The sequence below is a fragment of the Equus caballus genome, chromosome 22 (genome assembly GCF_041296265.1).
Source record: "Equus caballus isolate H_3958 breed thoroughbred chromosome 22, TB-T2T, whole genome shotgun sequence".
In the NCBI taxonomy this organism is placed as follows: Eukaryota; Metazoa; Chordata; class Mammalia; order Perissodactyla; family Equidae; genus Equus; species Equus caballus.
This window is the reverse complement of record NC_091705.1, coordinates 29,162,577-29,184,045: the sequence shown is the minus strand read 5'-3', so window position 1 is coordinate 29,184,045 and position 21,469 is coordinate 29,162,577. Positions and strand designations below refer to the sequence as shown.

The 21,469-nt window shown below is 47.1% G+C and overlaps 1 protein-coding gene across 3 annotated transcripts in view; it reads right to left on the bottom strand.

The window, feature by feature from the left end:
* Window positions 1-294: 294 nt before the first annotated feature.
* The window catches only part of CTNNBL1 (catenin beta like 1), a 163,411-nt gene continuing 142,236 nt past the window's right edge, over window positions 295-21,469 (bottom strand). For 2 of the 3 annotated variants that reach the window (XM_005604625.4, XM_023626540.2), the window contains 3 exons: window positions 11,359-11,496; window positions 11,048-11,120; window positions 295-489 (listed from right to left, as the gene is read on the bottom strand). In XM_005604625.4, coding sequence (XP_005604682.1) covers window positions 401-489; window positions 11,048-11,120; window positions 11,359-11,496 — 300 coding nt within the window. In that variant the 3' untranslated portion in view covers window positions 295-400. Of the gene's footprint in view, window positions 490-882; window positions 950-11,047; window positions 11,121-11,358; window positions 11,497-21,469 lie in introns of all 3 variants that reach the window. The other variant, XM_070247722.1, reaches the window with a different exon arrangement.

The window sequence follows — 21,469 nt, the reverse complement described above, 5'->3', positions numbered from 1 at the left end:
GGTGCTTCTGCAGGAGCCATGTGCCTCATGTCACACGCCCAGACTGTGTCAGGGCCGGAAGCCCCACAGAGGTCACTCGCCCATGCCTCCCCCTTCCCACTTACAGACGGGCAGCCTCGCTGCAGTACCCCCAGAGCAGCCACAGCGGCTGCTTCACCACTGATCCCTCTCTGAGCCTCGGCTCCCTCACTGGTGGAGTGAGCCGACCACGGACCTGGCCCAGATGTTCCCCGCGGCAGCAGCTGGGGAAAGGTTGGAGGGGACAGTCTGCTACAAAGAACGTCAGCCCAGGAATACCAAAACTAGCTTTAATTTGTCCAAAAGTCACAGTGAGCTGTGTAAAAACTGTTTCTGAGAGGGAGGCCCAGAGAGAGCCCTTGCGGCACAGGGCCGAGGGCCTCTAGAAGTTCTCCAGCAAGCCCAGGATGCGCTTCTGCTCGTTCTCCCGGAACTCGGCGCTCCGGCCGTCCCCGATGTTCTCTGCATACTCTGGGAAGACAAAGGCAGGGATAGGCGTGAATCAGAGGCGTGGGGTCCATGGTGGTGGGGTCACTTCACCCCTCTCCCTGAATCCCAGCTCCCACTGTGGTGCATGCTGTTCTAAGCCCCCATGGTGGCAGGTGCAGCCAAACTCCTTGGTTTTGCATTCGAGGCCCTCAGCGAAAAGGGCCCAACTTACCTTTCCAGGCTCACATTCTTCTCCTAGCCCCAGCCTTTACTCACTCATTTACTCACTTAGCGCACAGGGAGTGGACGCCTACTGCGGGCAGGCATTGCTCTAGACCAGTGGTTGTCAGAGTACGGACCTGGAGCAGCAGCATCAGCAGCACAGAGAAACGTACTAGAAATGCAAATTTTGAGGCCCAACCCAGACCTACTTACTAGGCCCAGCAGTCTGTTTGAACAAATCCTCCAGGTAATGCTGATGTAGGCTCAACTTTGAGAACCGCTATTTGAGGCAATGGGGATAAAGTAATGATCAAAACAGAGGAAAATCTCTGCTCTTGTGAAGGCTGCTTTCTAATGGGGGAAACAAACCAAAAAGTAAATAAAATATATAGGGCGAGTGTCAGAAGGGCTCACGGAGATGGGGAGATTTGATTAAAGACCTGAAAGCAAAGTGTGGGAATATCTGGGAGCAAATGGAAGTAGCAGGGGCTCTGAGCGGGGGCTCGCTTGGTCCATCTGCAAGCGAGCAAGGAGGTCAGTGTGGCCGGAGCTCAGAGCCAGGGGTGGAGGCAGGGCACAAATCATGCAGGGCCTGTGGGCTCTAGCTGCTGTGTGAGAGCTACCCTGAAGGGGGCAAGAGCAGAAGGAAGGGGATGTGATCTGACGGTGTCTTGGACCAAGGACATCATGGTGGAGGTGAGAAGTCCTCAGATTTCAGATGTATCCTGAAGGTGGATCCAGCAGGATTTACTGATAGACTGGAAATAGGGTGTGAGAAAAAGAGATGTGGATATTGAAATCACCAAGAAATATGTCAGAGTAGTGGGGAAGGTGACAGTGAGGCCCCAATTCCTCCAAAGAATGAGGGGAACAGGTGCCTGTACCACCAACAAAGAGTCCACGGACATGAGATTCAAAGAGAGGGCATTTTTAGGGAAAAGGGAGAGAGCAAGAATGGTCTAGAGATGCCCATGAGGAGTGTGGGAGACCCTTCCCCTGCCTTCAGTGGAATGAGGGGTGTGGGGGAAAACAGCCACCACTTGAGATGGCCCTCCCCAGGGGACGCAGGCTTCAGTGACAGCAGGAAGAAAAAGAAAATATTCCCACAAAGGATGAGGATACAGGAGGTGATGCTGATGACAGATTTCCAGAGGACACAAAGAGTTTTAAGGTGGGTGACCATATGATCCGGTTGACTCGGTTATCCCAGCACAATACTTAATAATACTCTATTTCATCCTCAAAAGTGTCCCCTCAAATTATGTAGTCACCAGGTTTTAGGAGGTGGGGAGGGCTGGGAGATGGTGCTGAAATGATGTGTAGAACTTAGGGACTAGAGCGCAGAGCAGATGGGGTAGAGGGTTCTGGGAGGACGGGGCGATGGAGCTCCTGACTGCCCACTGACCGTGCCCCGCCCTCACCAGAGAGGAGATGGCGCAGTATCGTGGGCTGTGTCTGAATCCTGTCTCTGACTCACAACACTAAGTGACCTTGGTGGTCTCCTCCTCTGAAAATCTGTGTAAGGTACCTAGCAAATAAGAGATGGTCAAGAAACACTAGGTCCCTCCCTGAGCCTCCTTTGCTCAGGCCAGCATCGTCACTTGTGGAAATCCCACACACCCTTCAAAGTCCATCTTAAAGGACATCTTCTCCGTGAAACCCCGCCTGGTCATCTCTTACTCCTGCTCCTGTCCTCAGGCCACTGGTCTCCATCACAGGCCTGACTTCTAGATCATCCTCTGCTTGTCCTCTCTCTCCCTCTAGACTGGGAGCTTTGTGAAGGTAGGACCTTTTGCCTTTTTTCAGTTAAACTCCAGCAGAGCCTGGCGAAGAGCCAACTCTCGGTCTGGCTGGAGAATAGGCTCTCAGAGTAGCTGATTAAGATGACTGCTGGCACATCCCCCACTGCTCCCTGACTGGGGTGGCCTGAGATAGAACAATAGAGAACTCTCTTGCAAGAGGCTTTTGCATAACAAAACATCTGCTGATCCAAATCTGACAAAGACTGGGGGGAGACAAGAGAGTGTGCAACCCCTCCCCTGTGACCTCCCACCCCCCACCATGCTGGGGAAATAGTTCTGCTGCTGCCACTTCTTCATTTTTCCTCCTCCCTCTTTATTACTTTGGACATGTGCCAGAAAACGGGATCTGGGATTCAGATGTGGCCAGCTTCGTGTCTCCCCCCCAGAAATCATCCTCTTCTGTTAGGCCCATCTATCACCTCCAACAGGAAATGCTTGTGATGCCTTCCATTTAGGCCCCTCAAAGAGATGGCTGGGGTGATGGGAGAATAGGAACTCGGCTGCAGGAGAAGGCCATGGGGCTGTATATAAGTGGTATCTCTTACTCACACGTGAATGATCCAGTTGCTGCCCCAGGAGAGAGAGAAATGACCATTCTAGCATTTAATACCCCCAGAGGCATGGTCTGGAAGCGAGTCTTAATGGATTGAACTAACACTTTGCTCTCCTAATGCATTCTCAGACCCAGGAGGGAGGGAAGTGGAGAAAGAGTCTGATCCTTTGGGGCAGTGATTTTCCAAGTAAAGCCAGTTTCCCTGGAGAGACCTAATCTCTTTCTAGAGATGCACAAAGTAGAGGAAACCAAAGCCTGTATCAATCGCCTTGCTAAATCACTTCTGCCAAGGCCTTAGGAAAAAAACATGCCACTACTGTACACAGAGCACCCATCCCATGGGAAGGTCTCCTCTGTCACTCCATCTGTGGGGATGGAGGAAACAGGCAGAATACCTGTTCCCTGGAAATGGGCCGTGAATGGAGTTAGTGCAATCTGGAAGAGGGGCTGTCTCACACACAGTGGAAGGGGAACGGGAACTAAGACGTAACGCACACTGATTCTGTGCCAGGTATTTACATCCGCTGTCTCATTTAATCTCTGCAGCAACCTACAAGGTAAAGAATACCATCTCTGTTTCCAGATGAGCAAACTGAGGCTTATTAGAGAACTGAAGCAACCTGCCCAAGTCTAGAATGTAGAGGAGCTGAAATTCAAACCAACATGTGTGAGGAGTGAAAAGGGCACCTAAAAAGCCATCCAGGGGGAGCTGGTCCCCAAAGTGGCATCCTCTTACCTAAGCAGTTTCTTACCCTGCCTGGTCCTCATACTTTAGGGAAAAAACTCCAAAGCAGCCAGCCGTGGCAGGGCATCTGGCTACAAAGTCCTCATAAAAGGTAAGACTCTAGACAGACTGTCCTGTGGTAAAGGAGCCTCAGGGGCCAGAGAGATGTGGAGTGGGTTGCTGGGGCCACACCCTCTCATGCCAGGTCACCGAATGAATGGCAGAGCTGGCAGGGTACTCAGAAGTGTACTGCAACCCTGAAGGGCAGGTACTGGCCAGGGTCCCACAGCGAGCCAGCCACGGAGCCAGGCCCAGAACCAGGTCTGACAAGCCCCTCCTGCTCTTCCACTGCCCTGGCAGCTGGCACCAAGAGTGCAGCTCGCCCCTCGCCCTCCACCCCTTACACTACTCGTTCTTTGTTTCCAGAGTAGAATCCTATTTGGAGCAAATCTTGGTGGTGCCAGCTACCTCTGGTTATTAGAGCTGCTGCAGCAGTTTATAAATATTGAACAGATTCCTCCCAGAGGTCTTGGGAAAGAGTTCTCTTTGCGCTGTGTGTATGAGAGGAAGAGAGAATGCAGGAAAAACAGAGATTCTAGATGAACACAGAACTACAGGGTTGGGGCGGAGTGAGAGTGGGAGAGGGATGGGGAGGGGGAGAGAAGAGAGGATGAGCGGGGCTGGAGAGTGAGAAAGACAGTGTACACATCAACTCTCTCCTCTACTTCCCAGCTTTTTCAAAGGCTCTTACAATAAAGGCTTTGATGGAGCTCAAAAACAGGCAGCAGTGCCGAACGCATAAATATTAAAGCAAACTTTAGACAGCAGGTTTACTACTCAGACATGGAATACAAGCTGTTCTGTTTCTGTTAAGTGGGAGAGGGAGGGGGCACCGGGCTGGCAGATGGGGAAGAACTGTCTTCTAGGACAGAGACTTGGACCAGCGCTGAGAAGCCTGGTTCAGATCCCAGGACCTTAAGCCTTAAATGCTCGCCCTTTAAAAAATGCAGGAGAAAGAGGGAGGAGGGAGAAGAGGAATGCTAGTATCTTCACACTGAAAACCCCTGAAGACATAGAAATAACCAGCAAATAGAAACTACCTGGGTGAGGAAAATCCCCATGTCTAACAGAGATTCCTTAACAAGAACGAACTTGGAAGGTCTAACTTTACACTTCTCTAGGAGGAGAACATTTTGCTGGGGCTACAGGATATAAGTTCTGCGGGGATATCATTAAAATGAAACCCACTAAAAGGAGAAGGAAACTTACCCTTTGCTTACGATGCTAACGGGGTCATTTTCCCACAGTTCTGATGACATTTTAGCTGGTTGGAAAAGCACCCCCCCACTCCAAACCACCCCCGCCAGGCCCCAGGAGTCTGGTCTGGGTGCTGGTCCATGGGCTTTCCTGCCTGCATCTAAGTCCAGGCTGCTGGCAGCTCCAGGTGAAACGATCAGGCCAAGGAAGGGAAGGAAACGACCTCCACGTACCAAGCACAGACTCTGTCTCAGGCACCCGACTACGTTTCAAGCTCAGCCTTCCTGAGGGCAGTACTCCCTTTAGGGTTGTTTTTTACAAAGGAGGAAACCAAGGCTGAAACATCTTATCTACTAACTTACCCAAAGTTACAGACAGCCAGGATTCAAACTGGTCTGTGCATCTCAGTTCTACTTATTACTGGGTTAGCTGGGACACTAATCACAACAGGAAAGGTAGCTAACAGTATTGGGCACTTGTCATATGCCAGCCAACACGTAGCACTTCACCTGCAGTAGCTTATCTAATTCTCACAGCACCTTTTGAGGCCAGTTATCCCATCTTACAGGTGAAGCAACTGTGGCTTAGAGAGGGGAAGCAGCTCCTCAGGTTGACACACAGGGCTCTCTCCAGGATCCTTTCCTGTCTCCAAACAGCCTAGCGACCACAGTAGCCATGACCTGGTACAAGTCACACACATCAACACGTCATCAAAGGATACCCTATAAGGTACTGCAGCTTTAAAATCACAGAAGCAAAGCTCAGGTTGCCCAAAGCCCAAATCAATATGGAAATACATGTTTGTGGGCCTCTAAGAGGAGACTTCAAGCCATAAAGAACACAAGCAAATCAAAGGGCCAGGAGCCAATTTCTGAAAGCGTTTTGAAGTCTTTGGCTCAATCTTTTCGCCACCAGTGAAAGACTTCTGAGTCAGTAATCCTCCAAGCTTTCCTCTGCAGAACAGCCCAGCACCCACGTGATCTTCTGACACCTTTCACCAGTGACCATAACATTTAAGAGACTTGCCAGCAGTGTCCACAGTAACCCTTGACACAAGCACTTATACTAAGAAGTATTCCCAGGTCACAGCTCCTACTCCACATCCAAAGAGATGACCACTCAATGGTGTACATCCACATCGGCCTGTGGAGGTCCTTCACACGCTTCAAGAAACCACCTCCTTACTTAGAGTCAGCAACTTCAGAGGCAGGACGTACAAGGGTGGCTGCCAGGGACCGGGGGAGGAGGGTACGGGGAGTTAGTACTTAATGGGCAGAGAGCTTCAGTTTTGCAAGATGAAAATAAATTCTGTGGATAGAGGGAGGTGGTTAACCTTATGTATATTTTACCACTATTGAAAAATAAACACAAGCACTTTCTCTGTGCGGCCTCCAGATCAGATTTCACGCCCCTTTTAATCTCCAGCAGAATGAACTGTCCTTGATTCCCACTCCATATCTTAGCACTAAGTTCACTCTGCTGTGCGTTGTGGTCAGTTAGTTATTGCACCTGTGATGGGACTGTATGCTCCCTAGGGACAGGGCCTCCTAAGTGTCTCAGTCAACTTAGGAGCCCACCTAGCACCCTGTGATGCCAAGTGGGTGCTCTGAAAAGGTGGATGCCCTAAATTTTCTTTTCTTTCTTAAAAGCCTGTAGGAATGTATCAGCCAATCAACACAGTTGGAGCTTTCCTTTTGCCAGATGGAAGACTGCCTGTGTATAATTCTGAGTCCAGATCCAGTTTCCAACATTACCAGTGACTTAGGTAACATCCCTTAACCTCTGTGTGTCTCGATTTCCTTATCTTCAAAATGGAGACTGTAACCCTGCTTTCCAGGGCTGCTGTGAGAACCAGAGAACATACAGTGAAAGTCTGACACAAAGGGTGTGCTCAGGAGTGACCACTCTACCTACTGTGGCCCGGATTTCTGGAACAGCACAAAGAAGCCAGAAGCACCACCTCAGCATACTCCCAATAAGCATTAACTGATCCCCTTCTCTGTGCCACTCACGGGCTAGGCACCAGAAGATAAAAGGCAGGAAGACGGCTGCTGCCCTTGCGGCGCACATGGTCTTATCTGCCCCTCTCTAGCAAAGAGACCGTCGTCCCCTACGTGGCCACACAGTCCTCAGACCCAGAGCTGCGGCTAGTTCCAGGGAAGGCTGGACTCTGGGAGTCATGTAAGCAGGCTGCAGAAAGAGGGACTTTAATGAGCCATCAATTATTCCCAGCTCTCTCGGCACCCCCAACAGAAAAGGAGGGAGGAAATTTGTGAGAAAGGGGACCGAAATATAACGGGAAAAGTCCCCTGCTGGGCTTGCCTCATCAGCGTTTTCCTGAGACCTCCAGGGACACATCAGCTGTCATCCTGCCAGCAAAACTCAGGAAATATGTAGGCCATAAAATCAAAGGAAAAGCTTGCATCTAATTAGTATGTTAAAAAAAAGGGAAGCAACCCAAACTGAAAAACAAAATTAAAATCAAAGAGGACAGACTGATGAGCTGGTTTTCTTTCCAAGGCTTTGTTTCTTCCGTGCTTTCTGATGGAAGGAAGGCGGGGAAGGAGGGGGACGGAGTGAAGGCTTCTAAGAGGCGAGGCTGAGCACAGCCCAGCCACCAACCCCCAGGGTAGCCTCACCCCTTTTCAACCTCAGCACGGCCCTTTGGGTGCTCCCTGCCCTGTGTTCAGGGGGAACACGGCCCAGCTCCACCACACAACACGGCGGGCAGATGGGGTCTCCTGCGGCGGGTGTGAGCCAGGGTGGGGGCATGCCGGCGGAAGAGGGGTCAAGAACCCTTTAGGATAACCTGAACCTTACAGGGAGAAAGAACTCTTTTTTCTTTTAGTGGTCAGTATCCTGTGAAGGCCTCTTTGACTTGGGCAATGGCATGCAATTCCTAGCTTTAAATACCACCTCCACACTAATGACTTCAAACTGCCCAAACTAGCATCTCTCCTGAGTGCTAATGAGAATGTCCACGGTCTGCTGGCCAAAAAAGGGGTGCAGCTCACGTACCGTACCCCAAATTCACCATGTGCCCAACAGAACTCAAGAGCCCTGCCCAGCAACACTTCCAATGCCACCCATGCTCCAGCCTCTGGCATCCCTGCCCGGCCTCCGCTAATAGAGCCAGAGTTCTTATGAAGGCCACTGATGTCCGGTCCCGCCTCCCGGCCTCCGCTCCCTCTGCCTGGGGTATGCCTTTCCCTCTGTGACACCATTCCCGGTCCTGGAGAGGAGGCTGGCCCTCCTGGGATTCCACGGTATGGCTGTGCCTCTGCTGCTGCCTCCTCACCACTCCCTTAGCGCACTGTTCACAACTTTAACGTAGCATTTAGCAGGTTATAATTAGTTTCGAGTCTCTCTCCCTACTAGACGTGAACGTCTCAAGGATAGGGATCTCGCTTAAGCTTCTTTGTATCTCTAGTCCTGGATACCGAGCCTGGCGGCGGGCAATGCTGGGTGAGTGGCTGCTGGCGTGTGTATTTCATTTAGCCTGAAGCACGGTTGGCTGTTTGTACAGCTAAGTCCCCCAGAAGACTAAACTCTATGAGGGCAGGTGCCGTGTGACACCTTAGGAGTGTGGTATCTAGCACTGGCTAGGAGAGTCTCAGTAGACATGTGCCAAATTAAATTCACACAAGGGTGGGGTTTAATTCAGTAGTGTTTAAAATATTCACTGGGTTCCCATTATGTGCCCAGTGTTGCTACAGGTGCTGAGGAGACAGGGTGAGTAAGCCAGACAATGTCCCTACGCCACAAAGCTTGTTTTAATGTATGAGACACACAAAATGAGGAAACGAAGACATAAATAAATAACAATTACAGACTGTGATAATGGCTAGGAAGGAAATAAACTGGGTGCTATGATGGGAAACAGCAGATGGAGAGAAGTGGATAGATTTAAGATCGAGTCTGGAGGTAGAACTGGTGGATTCTCTAATGGATTGGCTATGAAGGGTGATGGAGAGAGAACTGAAGGGGTGGACTGCGGTCTAGAAAGAGGGGTCCAAGGGTCTGCACAGAGGAAGGGGGTAAAAAAACAGGGGAGAGGAACAAGAGTGGCAGGAATGAACACAGCATCTGTGCAGGGCCACTCATCTGCCCGCTCACCTGCTCACTTGCCCAGACACCCAATCAACAAGTATCTATCCAGCATCCAGTATGTGCCTGGCACTCTAACAGCACTGGGGGAATAATCAGGATCTGAGGGAGACAAAGCCTGGCTCACAACAACTGAAAATTCTGAATAACCTCAAGTATATGTGTTAGAATTTCAGAAAGAAAAACATCCACCTACTACGTGTCAGTATCCATTAAAAACATTTTTTCTCAGAAGATCACTGTTTTGATTACAGGGCTGGAGGTGTAGGGAGAAGCCTAAACACAAGAGAGTAGAGCAGAGAGTAATAAAAAGTCCTAATTGAACATGTGTGCGTTAAAAGTAAACGCCATTTAAAAGCTGGAGTTGCAAATCGCCACAGCTGCACCTTAGGGAGGAGGTGGCACAACGCTCTGAGCAGTAATTCACGTGAACGTGACACTGAGAACGAGAAGGGGGCACCCAGGAGGCCACTCTGGAAGGGAAGATGCTGGGCTGGGTTCATTACCGGTTCCCCATTTCCTCTTTCTCTGAGGGAGAAAACAATAGATTCCAATGCCTCAAATCCTCCACCTGCAAAATGGGCACAATGAATTTACCATTCCCACCTGTCTGGGAGGGCTGTGCTGAACATTTGGTTTCTAGCCCCTGCACTACTTCACTCACACTGTCCCTTTGTTCTGGAATGTCCTTGTCCCAGCCTCTAAGACTCAGCTCAATGCTACTGTTCTCACAAGGCTTCCCATGTGATTTTAGCCATGCCTCACTTATAATAATGATGATGGTAATTATCATCATCATATTTCATAACACTCATAATAGCTAACATTTACTGAGAGCTTATTACGGGTCAGACATTTTCCATATATCATCTCATTTAATTCTCTCTCCCAGTCTATGAGGTCACAGAGCAATTGGGTACTGTGCCCGAGGAAACACAGTAAATGGCAGAGCCAGGACTCAATTCCAGGAGCTCATGTTTTAACTTCACTTTATTATATGTATCATTTATCTTCACATTTCATATCCCACCTGTAATGGTAGTTATAAGCCACTTACAGGCAAACTCTTTGAGTAAATCTAGCCTAACCCCTCATCTTAGAAATGGGCAGAACAAGGGCCAGAGAGAGAATGATTTCCCTGCAGTTACCCAGTCCATCCTGACTGTCTCTGGACTCTGGCGCTATCAGTACTGTAAAATATAGGCCTCTAGCTGTCGTGGGTGTTAGTCTGTGCAAAGTGGCCCCAGGGCAGTTCTGCATCACAGAGCTCAGTTCAGGTGCTGTGCCTTGTGACTGAGAGCCTGCTCAGCGACTGGAAGCCTCTCTGGAGCCACTCCAGCTGAGTCAGGTCCAGCCAAAGATGCAGTAGCATTTGAGGGACTCCCTGGGGTCGGTGAGGGAAGGAGGAAAAATCACCTGATCTAGCACGTCCTGTATGCCGGGCACTAGACTGGACACTGTCATGTAGTATCTCATGAACCTCTGCAAAGCTTCTAGACACGCTCACACGCTGAGGGAAGGCAGAGCCAGGACAGGAAGGCAGGCACTCCCTCCAATTCACTTCCTTCTGTCTTGCATAATTCCAGGTATTTCCTGTTACTTCCCTGTTTTTCCCTTAAGAAAGCAATTTTCTTCCACTACATGCAGCTTGGAACTAAACTTTTTGTTTGTCTTTTTAACAAATATTTCCCAGCCCTAGTGCTTCTTGTTTGTTACACATTTTTAAAATTCTGGAACTGGTGGGTCAGAAGCAGAGAAGCAGGTTAGTCTTTGCCATCCTGACAAAGATGACCTGGATGCAGTGATCTAGACAACACATGTAAGCCTGCAGTACAGAGAACCCTGTGCACCAAATCCCCAGGTCTATTGACAGACTCAGAAAGCAAGCATCATCTCATTCCCTGGAGCCGCAGACACAAGCAACATCCAACTTACCTTTGATGATGTGCCTGACAATTTTGATGGAGCTTCCTCGCATGTTTAGGATCTGGTGAACCCTCTGGCGAATCTAGTAAGGAAGAAGAAGAGTGGGGAGAGAAAGAAAAAGCATCACTTGCCCTGGTAGACACCAGAATACTCACAGTGGAAGTATTCACCTCATTCTCCTTCCTGAAAAAGCGGACCAATGAAGAGTGAAAGAATTCAAGGAGAGTGTGATCTGCTTCTTTCTCTGCAAGGCTCTACCTAAGCAGGCGGCAAGGAAGGAGGCATGGCTGCACAGACTCACCCAGGAGAAGCCCTCCTACCTGGGGCACATTGGCATTGCAGATCTCCGCCATGATGTAGCAGATGTGCTGGAGAACAAAGAGCCCAGCGTCCAAGCGCCGGAGGTAGAACTCATCCTCAATGTCGTTGTCTATGATTTCTCCACGCCGGACCATGTCCTAAAACAAATGAACATTTGGGAAGAAAAGCTGGACAGCGAGCAGAGGAGGAAAGAATACGCTTCTAGTCTGCCCATAATACACAGAAGAACAGCAACTACGACGACGATGACAACAACAAAAGAAAACCACTCCATCTCGATTGGTCTTCTACTTCTCCCATTATTCCAAAGTATCTTTCTTGTGTTCTCATTGTTAAGGGACTAGAGGCTCAGTGAGTCAAGACTGAAGCCCACTTTTTCTATAAAATGAGTCAAGGTCAAAATGATCTCATCCATGTATTCAACCTAAAAAAACCAAACGTACAGGGACAAAAATCTAAGCCATTTATCTGCTTCCACCTGTTCTTCACTCTTTGGTTCCGGCCTCCATAAATAATGTCTCTGCAAGATAGACTTAACTCTCTTTCCCTTCCAAATCAAGTTAACATAGGGAAGAAAGGTCCCCTTTCTCCACAACTCTGTTTTGGCAGCCAACTCATGCCCCTTCTAGCTTACATTTTGTCAGATGCAAAATGCTGCCAACCTTTCCATTGCATTTCACAGGTCTGACACTCCTGTAGGCCAAAGCCCTAATAAGTGATGGAAGTCACTTTCCTAAACCTTTGTAACTCCAGACCTATTAGACTTGCTGTCCCCATGCTTAGTCCTGTCTAATGGATTCTTTTTTTTATTAAAAAAACAGCTCTATTGAGATACAATTCACACACCATACAATCCACCCATGTAAAGTGTGCAATTTAACGGCTTTTAGTACACTCAGAGCTGTGTAACCATCATCACAACCTCTGTAGAACATTTTCATCACCCCCCAAGCCCCGCATCTAGTTGACTATTACCACCTCTGCAAGAGAGCTCTCTTCCCCATCTCAGGGTCTTTACTGCCTTCCTTCCTAGGGATCTGGGATAGCTCTGAAGACAACACTATTTTTAAGCTACCTCTACCACAAAGCTTTTCCTGATTATTTAAGGCTAACAAGTGCTCCTTTCTGAAATTCATGAGAGCGCTCTCGACAAGCCACTCCATGACACGACCGCTTCTTGCACATCATATTCATACTGACTTCAGGTATCGTTAACTCCCCGTTTCTCTACCTCCCTTTATTTCATGAGGATGGACCGTGAACTCTGTGAAGGCAGGAACTGAATTTTGTTTTCATATTCCCTGCTCAGTAAACATCCATGCAGTGAATTAAAGAAAAAAGACATCTCTGTTTTGGGCTGTCAGCTCTCAGGAGTAAGAACTGGGTGAGGGACTCATTCTGCACAACTAGCAGACTGGCCTAAGACAGGTGCTTAATACATGCTTTTGATGACAACAATCCATTTCTTAATTCTTCCAGCAGTTTTATGGCCATGGTTCCCTCTGATAACTGAGGCTCCTGTAGCTGACAGAAGCCCTTGGGACCTGGCTTTCCACTTTCCCAAACTCGAAGGACTTACCACTGTGGTCATCAATCTCCAGCAAGAATCCTTCAGAGACTATTTAGACGCAGATAATGTACTTCTTTATTTGCCCAGGGGGCCAGCCTGTAGCAACACAAGGCTACTTTTCATCTCGCTCCTAAAGGCCTCTGTCTATGAGGCAAAAGAGGGCTGTAGACTTGCCAGGCCCTGCACTGCCGGGTAAATCACCACCACTAATTCCTAGCTCCATTTAGTAGCAAATTCCTTAGTAATCTAGTAATAGTGTTAATGTTCACAAGGTAGTCATGGAGCACTGGACTGATGTCCTAAGAGTTTAAAAATAGAAGGGCCTCCTTAGTTTCTCATTTACTCATGATCATAACTTCCTGCTCCAGAACTCCTAAGTGCTCAACATCTGGGGGCATAGGAAAGAAAATTACTCCTGACTTTCACTCATGCAAAAAGCATTTGCTGTTAATACTTTACAGTTCTATAATGCTGTAGAGTTTAAAGTGTTGTTATATATACAGCCCTTACTACAAAATTTAAAGAGAGAGAGCAGGGAAGGGATTATTAATCCCATTGTACAATTCAGAATCCAAAGCACACAGAGGTTAAGCAAGTTGCTCATAATTACATAATTACCATTTCCTAGAACATGGACTCCCTGGGGACAGGAATCCTGTCCGATTCAGCTCTGAGGTGGAAATGAACATGGTGCCAAGTGTTCAGATCCCAGCCCTGCTAAGTCCCCAGTGGCAGGGATGCCATTGTAAGCACTGTGTTAAAGCAGAAAAAAAATGAACATGGCGGTAAGGGGAGGCCCTGGATGATCCTGCACTGAGGATCTGTGACTGTCTGAGAGGGCAGGCCACCGCGACGCAGGAAATGACCAAAAAGTACAGGGATACTGTGCTCCCACAAGCAAAATAATTACAAACGGTGGGTGCTGATCAGGGGTGGTTAAGATGTTATGGTATCCAGGAAGAAGTGATTTCCCGGTAAGGTTTCAGTGTCTTTTGCGCAGAGTTAGCAGAAAGAACGCCTTCCTGTGGTCCGAGACCTTATGTGAAATGCCTTAAACTGTTCACATTTTCTGCTCACTAGCCCCCATCCACGCACACAGCACAAACAGGCCTGCCCTCCCTTTTCTGGCCTCCTTCCCTTGGCTTGTAATGGTGGTACCCCCCGCACCCCCCATCTCTATCATAATATATTTAAAGTCTAAAATGCGATATTCTTTTCCAAAACCTTTCAAAGTTTTCCAACTTGCAAACTCCTTCACTAGATACAATTTTTCAGTCCTTAAAACTCCCAAGCCTTGGATTTCCCCCTCTTCTGGGACCTCTCATGGGCTGCCTTGTACTAGTTATTCCGGTGTGTGCCTCTTTCCTGTGCAGTGCCTTGAAAGCAAGAGCTGTGTTTTACTCATCTTTGTACTCTAGAAAGCACCTTGGATGGTACTTTTTGCACAGTAGGCTCTTGGAAAGCATTTGTCAAACAGGGCTGAAAAAATGCAGGTTGACATTCAGAGCTATTTAATGAGCTGTGCGCGCTATGACTCGTGTGAATGGGGTAGAAAGGGAAACCTCAGGAAATGGCGGGGACAGTGCCTTGGAGAGCTAGCTAGCTGGAGGCCTGAATGAGGGCCAGAGAAGTGAGAGATGATGGGCTGCAGACTGCACTGTGCAGGCAAACGTCATGAACAAGAATATGCAAACACCTGTATGATGGACACATTGGTTTAAAGTGTTGAGAGGCAGGCAGAGTGCATAGCTAGCAGGCCATAGTATCAGCCCATGCGAGAAGTAGATGGGAAAGGGAAGGGGAAGAGAAGGGGAGAGAAGAGAAACAAAACCCTTAGAAGTTTGTAAACATAGGAATGTGGAGTAGAACACATTCATTCATTCACCTGGTAAGATTTCCCGAACACCTCACCAGGGGCCAGGTATTGTCATGATGTGCCGGGGGCGGCAAAGATAAACAAAACTGTCCACATAATCAAGGAGATTATAGTCTAATAGGGTTAACAAATATGAACAAATTATTAATTTTTAAAACTGTAGTAATGGCTCCTATAAAGGATCTTTCAAACTGTACTGAATGCTGTGGGAACCCAGAAGATGGACAGACTAAGTCTGTCTGGGGGAGTGAAGAGAGTTCAAAGGAAATGTAACATTTGAGGTAGATTCTGAAGGAACTTGATAAAGTGGAAAGGACGTTCTAAGCAAAAGGAATGATAGTGTGGAGGAAGGCACAGAAAAGCCACCTTGGCTAAGGTGGGAGAGCACAACAGTGGAGCATCAGTATCACTAAGAGAAAGAATAGAAAGGAGCAAGGGAGCGTTTTTTTTCTTATCAGATCCTAGCTATTGGCAGATCGTGTTATTTTTGATTGGTTACTACCTACCAGGCATGGTGTCAGGCAGTCTGAACAATAACCACTGCCACCACCATCTCTCCACCTCCAAAAAGCAGCTGGAGTCTACTGAGGGCTGAGCATGTGTCAGGATGGTGCCGAGGCTTCTCCGCACACTGACTCCTTTCCTTCTCTCAAACACTGGGGGGAAGGGATTATCATCCCCAATGTAGATGCGGACACTGACTCAGGCAGAGCAGCCTCCCCAGGGCTAGTGGGAGGCAGAACCGGGATTCACACCCAAGTCTGTGCTCTTTTCATTCTACCGTGTTTGCGTAGGTACAGATTCAGAGTTGTCTAGAGAGCAAAGGAAGATGGTAAATAAGAATGGCAGAAAGACCCAAGAATGGAGCTGAGCAAAATTAAGTTTCTCCAATTAGGTCAGAAGTGCCCCTGGTGATTTTTCCTTTTCCACACTTTTCCCTGCAATCTGATCTTCTTTTAACCAGGCAGGTACATACTGTACCTTCCAGTTTCTCTAAATATTGTCATCTACAAAGACTGGACATGAGAGCAATGCCAAACCCCATTTTTTCCTCTTTCCTCAGAACTTCAAGACTCTGACAACATTTAATTCGACATTCTCCTTTTAGACATACGGCCACATGATTTGAAAGTGAAATTTTCAAATGTAGATCTGAGATATGACTACAGTTCATCTCCAAGAAAGGCATCGCCATCGCTGCGTTGAACACGCACAAAGATGAAACAGATTGGCTTCTGAGACGAAGTTTCTGCCCTGACAGTTTTAGAAGCATCACAGAAACCAGCATGCAGAGAAGGTGAATGCTGTCAGGATAGCACCTTATCTAGCCTGTTACAACTCTGTGGCATGGAATATTTACTGCTGAATGGATTCAGGGAAGTTGAGCACAAATGTGTACTCTGGGTTTAAAGGAAAATAAAAGCTGCAGGATGATTATTTATCATTCTGATGGAAAATAAGAAAGTTTGGGTACAGTTCTTTTAGGAACATCTTCTCAAGTTTTTGTCTGTTTTAAATAGAAGGATGGTACGTTACCTTTATTATCCACCTTAGTCTTACTATGTGTGGACAGGGTCAACTTATTATAAGTAGATTAATAAATTTCCGGCTCCTTTTCTGGGATTCAAAGACACCAGATGAAAAAAATCGATCCTGAGATAAGGAAGTAGAACTACATATCTGAAAGAACTTCTAAGAGTGTCTGAAACGCCAAAATGGGTCAGAACAACTGAACTCATGATCATCTGGCTGGGATTCTGTCTTTGGAGAAGTAATACTAACATTTTAGGAATTAAAAAAACAACATCACAAGCTTCTCCCCATCTCCTTATTTCCCCTCATAAAAGGTTCCAAAAGAACTGAAGGAGTCTGATCTAGAATACTCACTAGTCCAGTAACATACAGGAGGACTTGCTTCACTAGTGGCTGGGAGGAACTGAATTACGCCCAGCTGACCAATGAGACACATTTCAAAAGTGAAGAACAACAAAGTGAAGCCAGATGGCTCAGGCAGAGATCAAACACGCACCCCCACCTCCACAGTACATCTAAAGTACTTCTAAAGAAAGTATATCACAGTACTTCTAAAGAAAGTACCCAACCTCCCCTGCCTTCTTCCCCTCTCAAGAGACCCTCTGACAGCACAAGAAGCATTTAAAGGAGCTACTGGGACCTTTCTAAACTATAAAGCATACATTCTACAAACAAGTTCCTGTGCCAATGTGGGACACAGTATTAAGCACGTAGGATCAGATCTCAGCTCTAATACTAACTTACTAGTGTCCTTAAGCAAGTCATTTAACTTTTCTTGACCTCGGCATCTTTGCTCGGAAATAAGAAGCATGAACCAGATCAGGGAAGGCAAACAGGTTTCACTTAGAGTGCCAACTCGAATCTACTGCGATGGCTGTCGAGCACCATATGGAAAAGGGGTGTGAAGCCGAGTTGGAGCGTAGTGCGGAAGAGCACTGAAATCAATAAGCAATGTCAGCACCGACCACACAATGGGGAGCAGTAGTGGGCCTCAACTTTGTCTTCCCTGATCTGGTGCTCCTGAAGGTTCCTTTTAGCTTTGATAGCCTGTGGCAAATCTAGGACTGAAGCCACCCCATAACCAGATAGAATGGGTTTCTGCCTGCACCCAGGTGTAGGGGTGAATTGAAGCTGTTGACTGACAGTGTTCCCAAATGGCTCAAGGAGGAGACACGACCCATCCACCTCAACAGGACAGACAGTGAGCACTAACAATCAGCTCATCCTCTTATCAGTAAGTTAAATTTCCCTGCAATAAGACAGCCCCTGGATCTGCTGTAACGTTAGATGGGCCATTTTAAAACAATGTGGACATGTCAATCAAGTGCTCTTTAAATGGGAATACGATTAACAGAGATTAAAGAGAGATTCCAAAAATCCAGTAACATCCTTAAGTATTGTAAATGTAACTTACTTTACAAAATTTTAGAGTGAAAATCTATACATATATACTGAATTGTATTTGAAGTAAGACAAGAGATTTAAGATTTAAAGGAAGTGTTTACGAATTACTTCATTCAACTCTCACCTCTGAGAAGAGTGAAGGTGACTGTCTTCCGTGTGAAGCAATGACAATTCAACATCCACATGCAGCACTCTTTACTTTCCAAAGCAGAGTATCTGCATTAACCTCACTTGCTGTATGTGCCCCGTGCTGGGTATGTATAGCAAATACCATTTTCAGATTTCACAGATGGAAAACTGAGACACATGTCAAAAGACTGTCAGTGAGTTTTGGTTAGAGACTTGAGTGGCACATGAATTCCTGGTCCAATACCTTTTCTATTTGTCCTTTCACTCTGGCAAGAGATGGGCAGCGTAAATGGAATAGAAACAAGAGCAAAATTTCCTGAGTCCTTACTGGGTACTAGGCACTGTGCTAAGTAAGCACTTTCATGGATTTCTCATTTTCCCTCATAAGAACCCCAGGGGGTAGGAATTACTTTAAATGGAAAACCGAGGCTTAAAGTTTGAAGTGAAATCTCTCCTAATGTCACAAAGCTTATGGTTGAGTAAGTGTTGGAGACAGGATAAAAACCCACACAAGTTTGGCTCCAAGCCTGTGATCACTTTCATAGTTTAAAGAAGGAAAAAGTCTTTGTTTTACAGACCTCTTCCAGCATTCGCATATGAGCAAATAGATAGAATTTTTTCTTTATGCCATATCTGGGGATTAATGGAAATCAGCAGCATTAAATGTAAAGTCATCTAACTTCTTGGCTTGTCTTTTCCTTATAAATTGAAGAAATTAAAAGAAAAGGGGGGAGGGGTGGAAACTATAGCTAGACCAGCTAATTCCACATGGAATTTGGGAGAGTTAAAAGAAAAAAAAGACACTCTGAAAGGTTTTGTTTTGTTCATTCCATACAAGAGGGCTAGAATAAAAACTTAGATGGTAATTCAGTGAATGGCGCATTAAGTAGAACAGATTGCAATTCACAGCAGCATAAGCCTGTTTGGGGGCTGCTAAAATAAACAGCTTCATCTCCAAAGATACACAAGGAGGTAGTACGTGTGGCATCAAGGTGCCATTTCTGCAGGGTTGTGTGTGTGTGTTTTTCCCCTCCCCCGGCCACATCCTCACTTTATATGTTAATCTGTCCTCGGGAACACTACCAAATCATCACCTTTCGCGTGCCTCTATCTCTCTCAGCAGGCAGGCGCAAACCTCCAAATGAGCATGTGGATGCCATTTCTAATCTGCCCCTGACAGGCAGCAAGCTGCCCCTCACTGATGGAAGGAGACAGTCATAAAGGAAGCTGCTATGAAGCCAGAAGGAATCCCTCTTGCCTTAATAAGAGGGGACATGACTCAGGGCCCCAGCAGGGTTCCAGTTAATATCTGCAGTCATGGGCAGGAATTGCCCCACCATTTAGAAAAAGCCAATTTCTTTTTTTCTTCCAAATCAAGGGGAAAATTTAACCATGGGAGAGACAGGTAAGTGGAGGGGAAGGCAGGGAGGGTCACAAACATCAGCAAAACAAAACCTTCCTCCAAGAGCTTCTAAAATAGGGCAGACTGTTAGAGAAGGACCCTAGAGACTGCAGGTCCTTTTCAGCTGGAGAACAAGGCTGGAGAATCAGTAAAGGGGGTTGTTAAATTCTTCTGAGCATGCACACCTAACTGATAACAGCACTGGTAACAACCCAAGGATCTCAGGCCAGAGATTTACCTACAAAGGAGAAACTATGTGCTAGGCCGGCCTTTGCAGATGACCATGTGCCAGGTTTTTGCAAACAATCTCATTAACCTTCAAAACGACCCTCTGACAAAGTTACTGTGAAAACTAAAACACACACAGAACAAGTTACTTCCCACAAAACAGAGCTCACGTGGGGCAGAATTGGGATTTAACCTCGGGCTGTATGACAACAGAGCTCACGTTCCTTTGTTCCTTCTACATTACTATGATGCCTCCATCACAGGTGTGTCTTCAACTTCTAAATTTACTGAAAATAAAATAAAACACCCCAGGGGGCTGGCCCAGTGGCACAGCGGTTAAGTGCGCACATTCTGCTTCGGCGGCCCAGGGTTCGCCAGTTTGGATCCCGGGTGTGGGCATGGCACCGCTTGGCAAGCCATGCTGTGGTAGGCGTCCCACATATAAAGTAGAGGAAGATGGGCACAGATGTTAGCTCAGGGCCAGTCTTCCTCAGCAAAAAAAGAGGAGGATTGGTGCTAGATGTTAGCTCAGGGTTAATCATCATCAAAAAAAAAAAAAACCCAAAAACCGAGACTGCTTATTTAAATTTAACAACATATAAGCCAGCCTTGAGAGAACCAGGGCTTCCGTAACAGCAGATACAATAATACAAGGCCAGAAAACGACAATCCTGTTGAGGGTGCAGAGAAACTAAGAGCAGTCCCTGTTTGTGAAGACTTAAGCTTAGAGGGAGGGAGAGACAAGCATACAGGCCCAAAATCCTTATAACAGCTACCAATAAGGTGTACTTCCTTGTGCCAGAAACCACTGGAAGTGACAAGATTGGCATATTATTCTCCTCCTTTTACAGATGAAGAAATGGACTCAGCGAGTTTAAGTACTTGTTATGATCACCCGGCCAGTAGGAGGCAGAGGCAGGACTTGAGTCTTCCCAGTCTGGTTCAGATCTCCATCCCAGCTTGAGGCTATGGGACACCAGGGCACCGGGATGCCCCAGACGGGCTGCAGGGAGTGCAGGGAAGGCTTTCTGCAGGAACTCAGCTGCAACACTAAGCAGCATGCTCGGTACACGGCAGACACTCAACACACAAATACTGACTGATTTTTTTGCCAAAGTTCTTAAGGATACAGACAAATCAGCCAGCTGCAGGAAAGGGGTGTGAAAAAGATGACACAGAGAGGTGTTCTAGGCAGAGTCAAGAGCAATGGGCAAATGTGGACAAGGTTTGAGAAAGTACAAGTTTAGGGAGGCACAGGTGGTGCCAAATGGCTTTTGCATATCATGAGGGGGAAGAGTGGTGAGGAATGCAGCCAGAGCGCAGGCAGGGCCAAAGCGGGTGAGGCACTGCAAGGCCAACTGAGGAGCTTAAGACCACACCCTGAAGGTAAGACAGGGCCAGTGTGTGCTGTTTAGGCGGAGGAATGACATAATTTAATATTAATTTTAGAAAAATTTCTGGTTCTTATGTAGGAAATGAATTGGAGGGCATAAACCCAGAGACGGGGAAACTAGTCAGTGAGGAGTATGCTGCACTAATACAAAAAAAGATGATGGCAGCCTGAATTTAAGTACTGGTCGTGAGAACAGAGAAAAGTGAATAGGTTGCAGAGATTCAGAGGTAAAATTTAGCAGATGGATGTATAGTGGGAGGAGGAAAGAAAGGAGTAAACAGATGATGCCCAGGTTTTTGACCTGATCAAACTCGTGACTGGCGCTAGCGTGGGGAGGAGGGGAAGAGATTATACAGGGGTCAGGCCACAAACTTGACTTTGGACTTGCTCAGCCAGAAAAACCTATGAGTGACGTCCAGTGGGAGTGGCTATGAGTCTGCATAACCCTGATCTTATCAGACCTTGCAACAAGCCCGTGAGGATGGCAGGGGAGCGCCTATGAACCCCACTAAAAGAAGAGGACAGATAAGATAAGAAAAGCAAAACAGAGTGCTCAAGGCCACACTGCAAAGCAA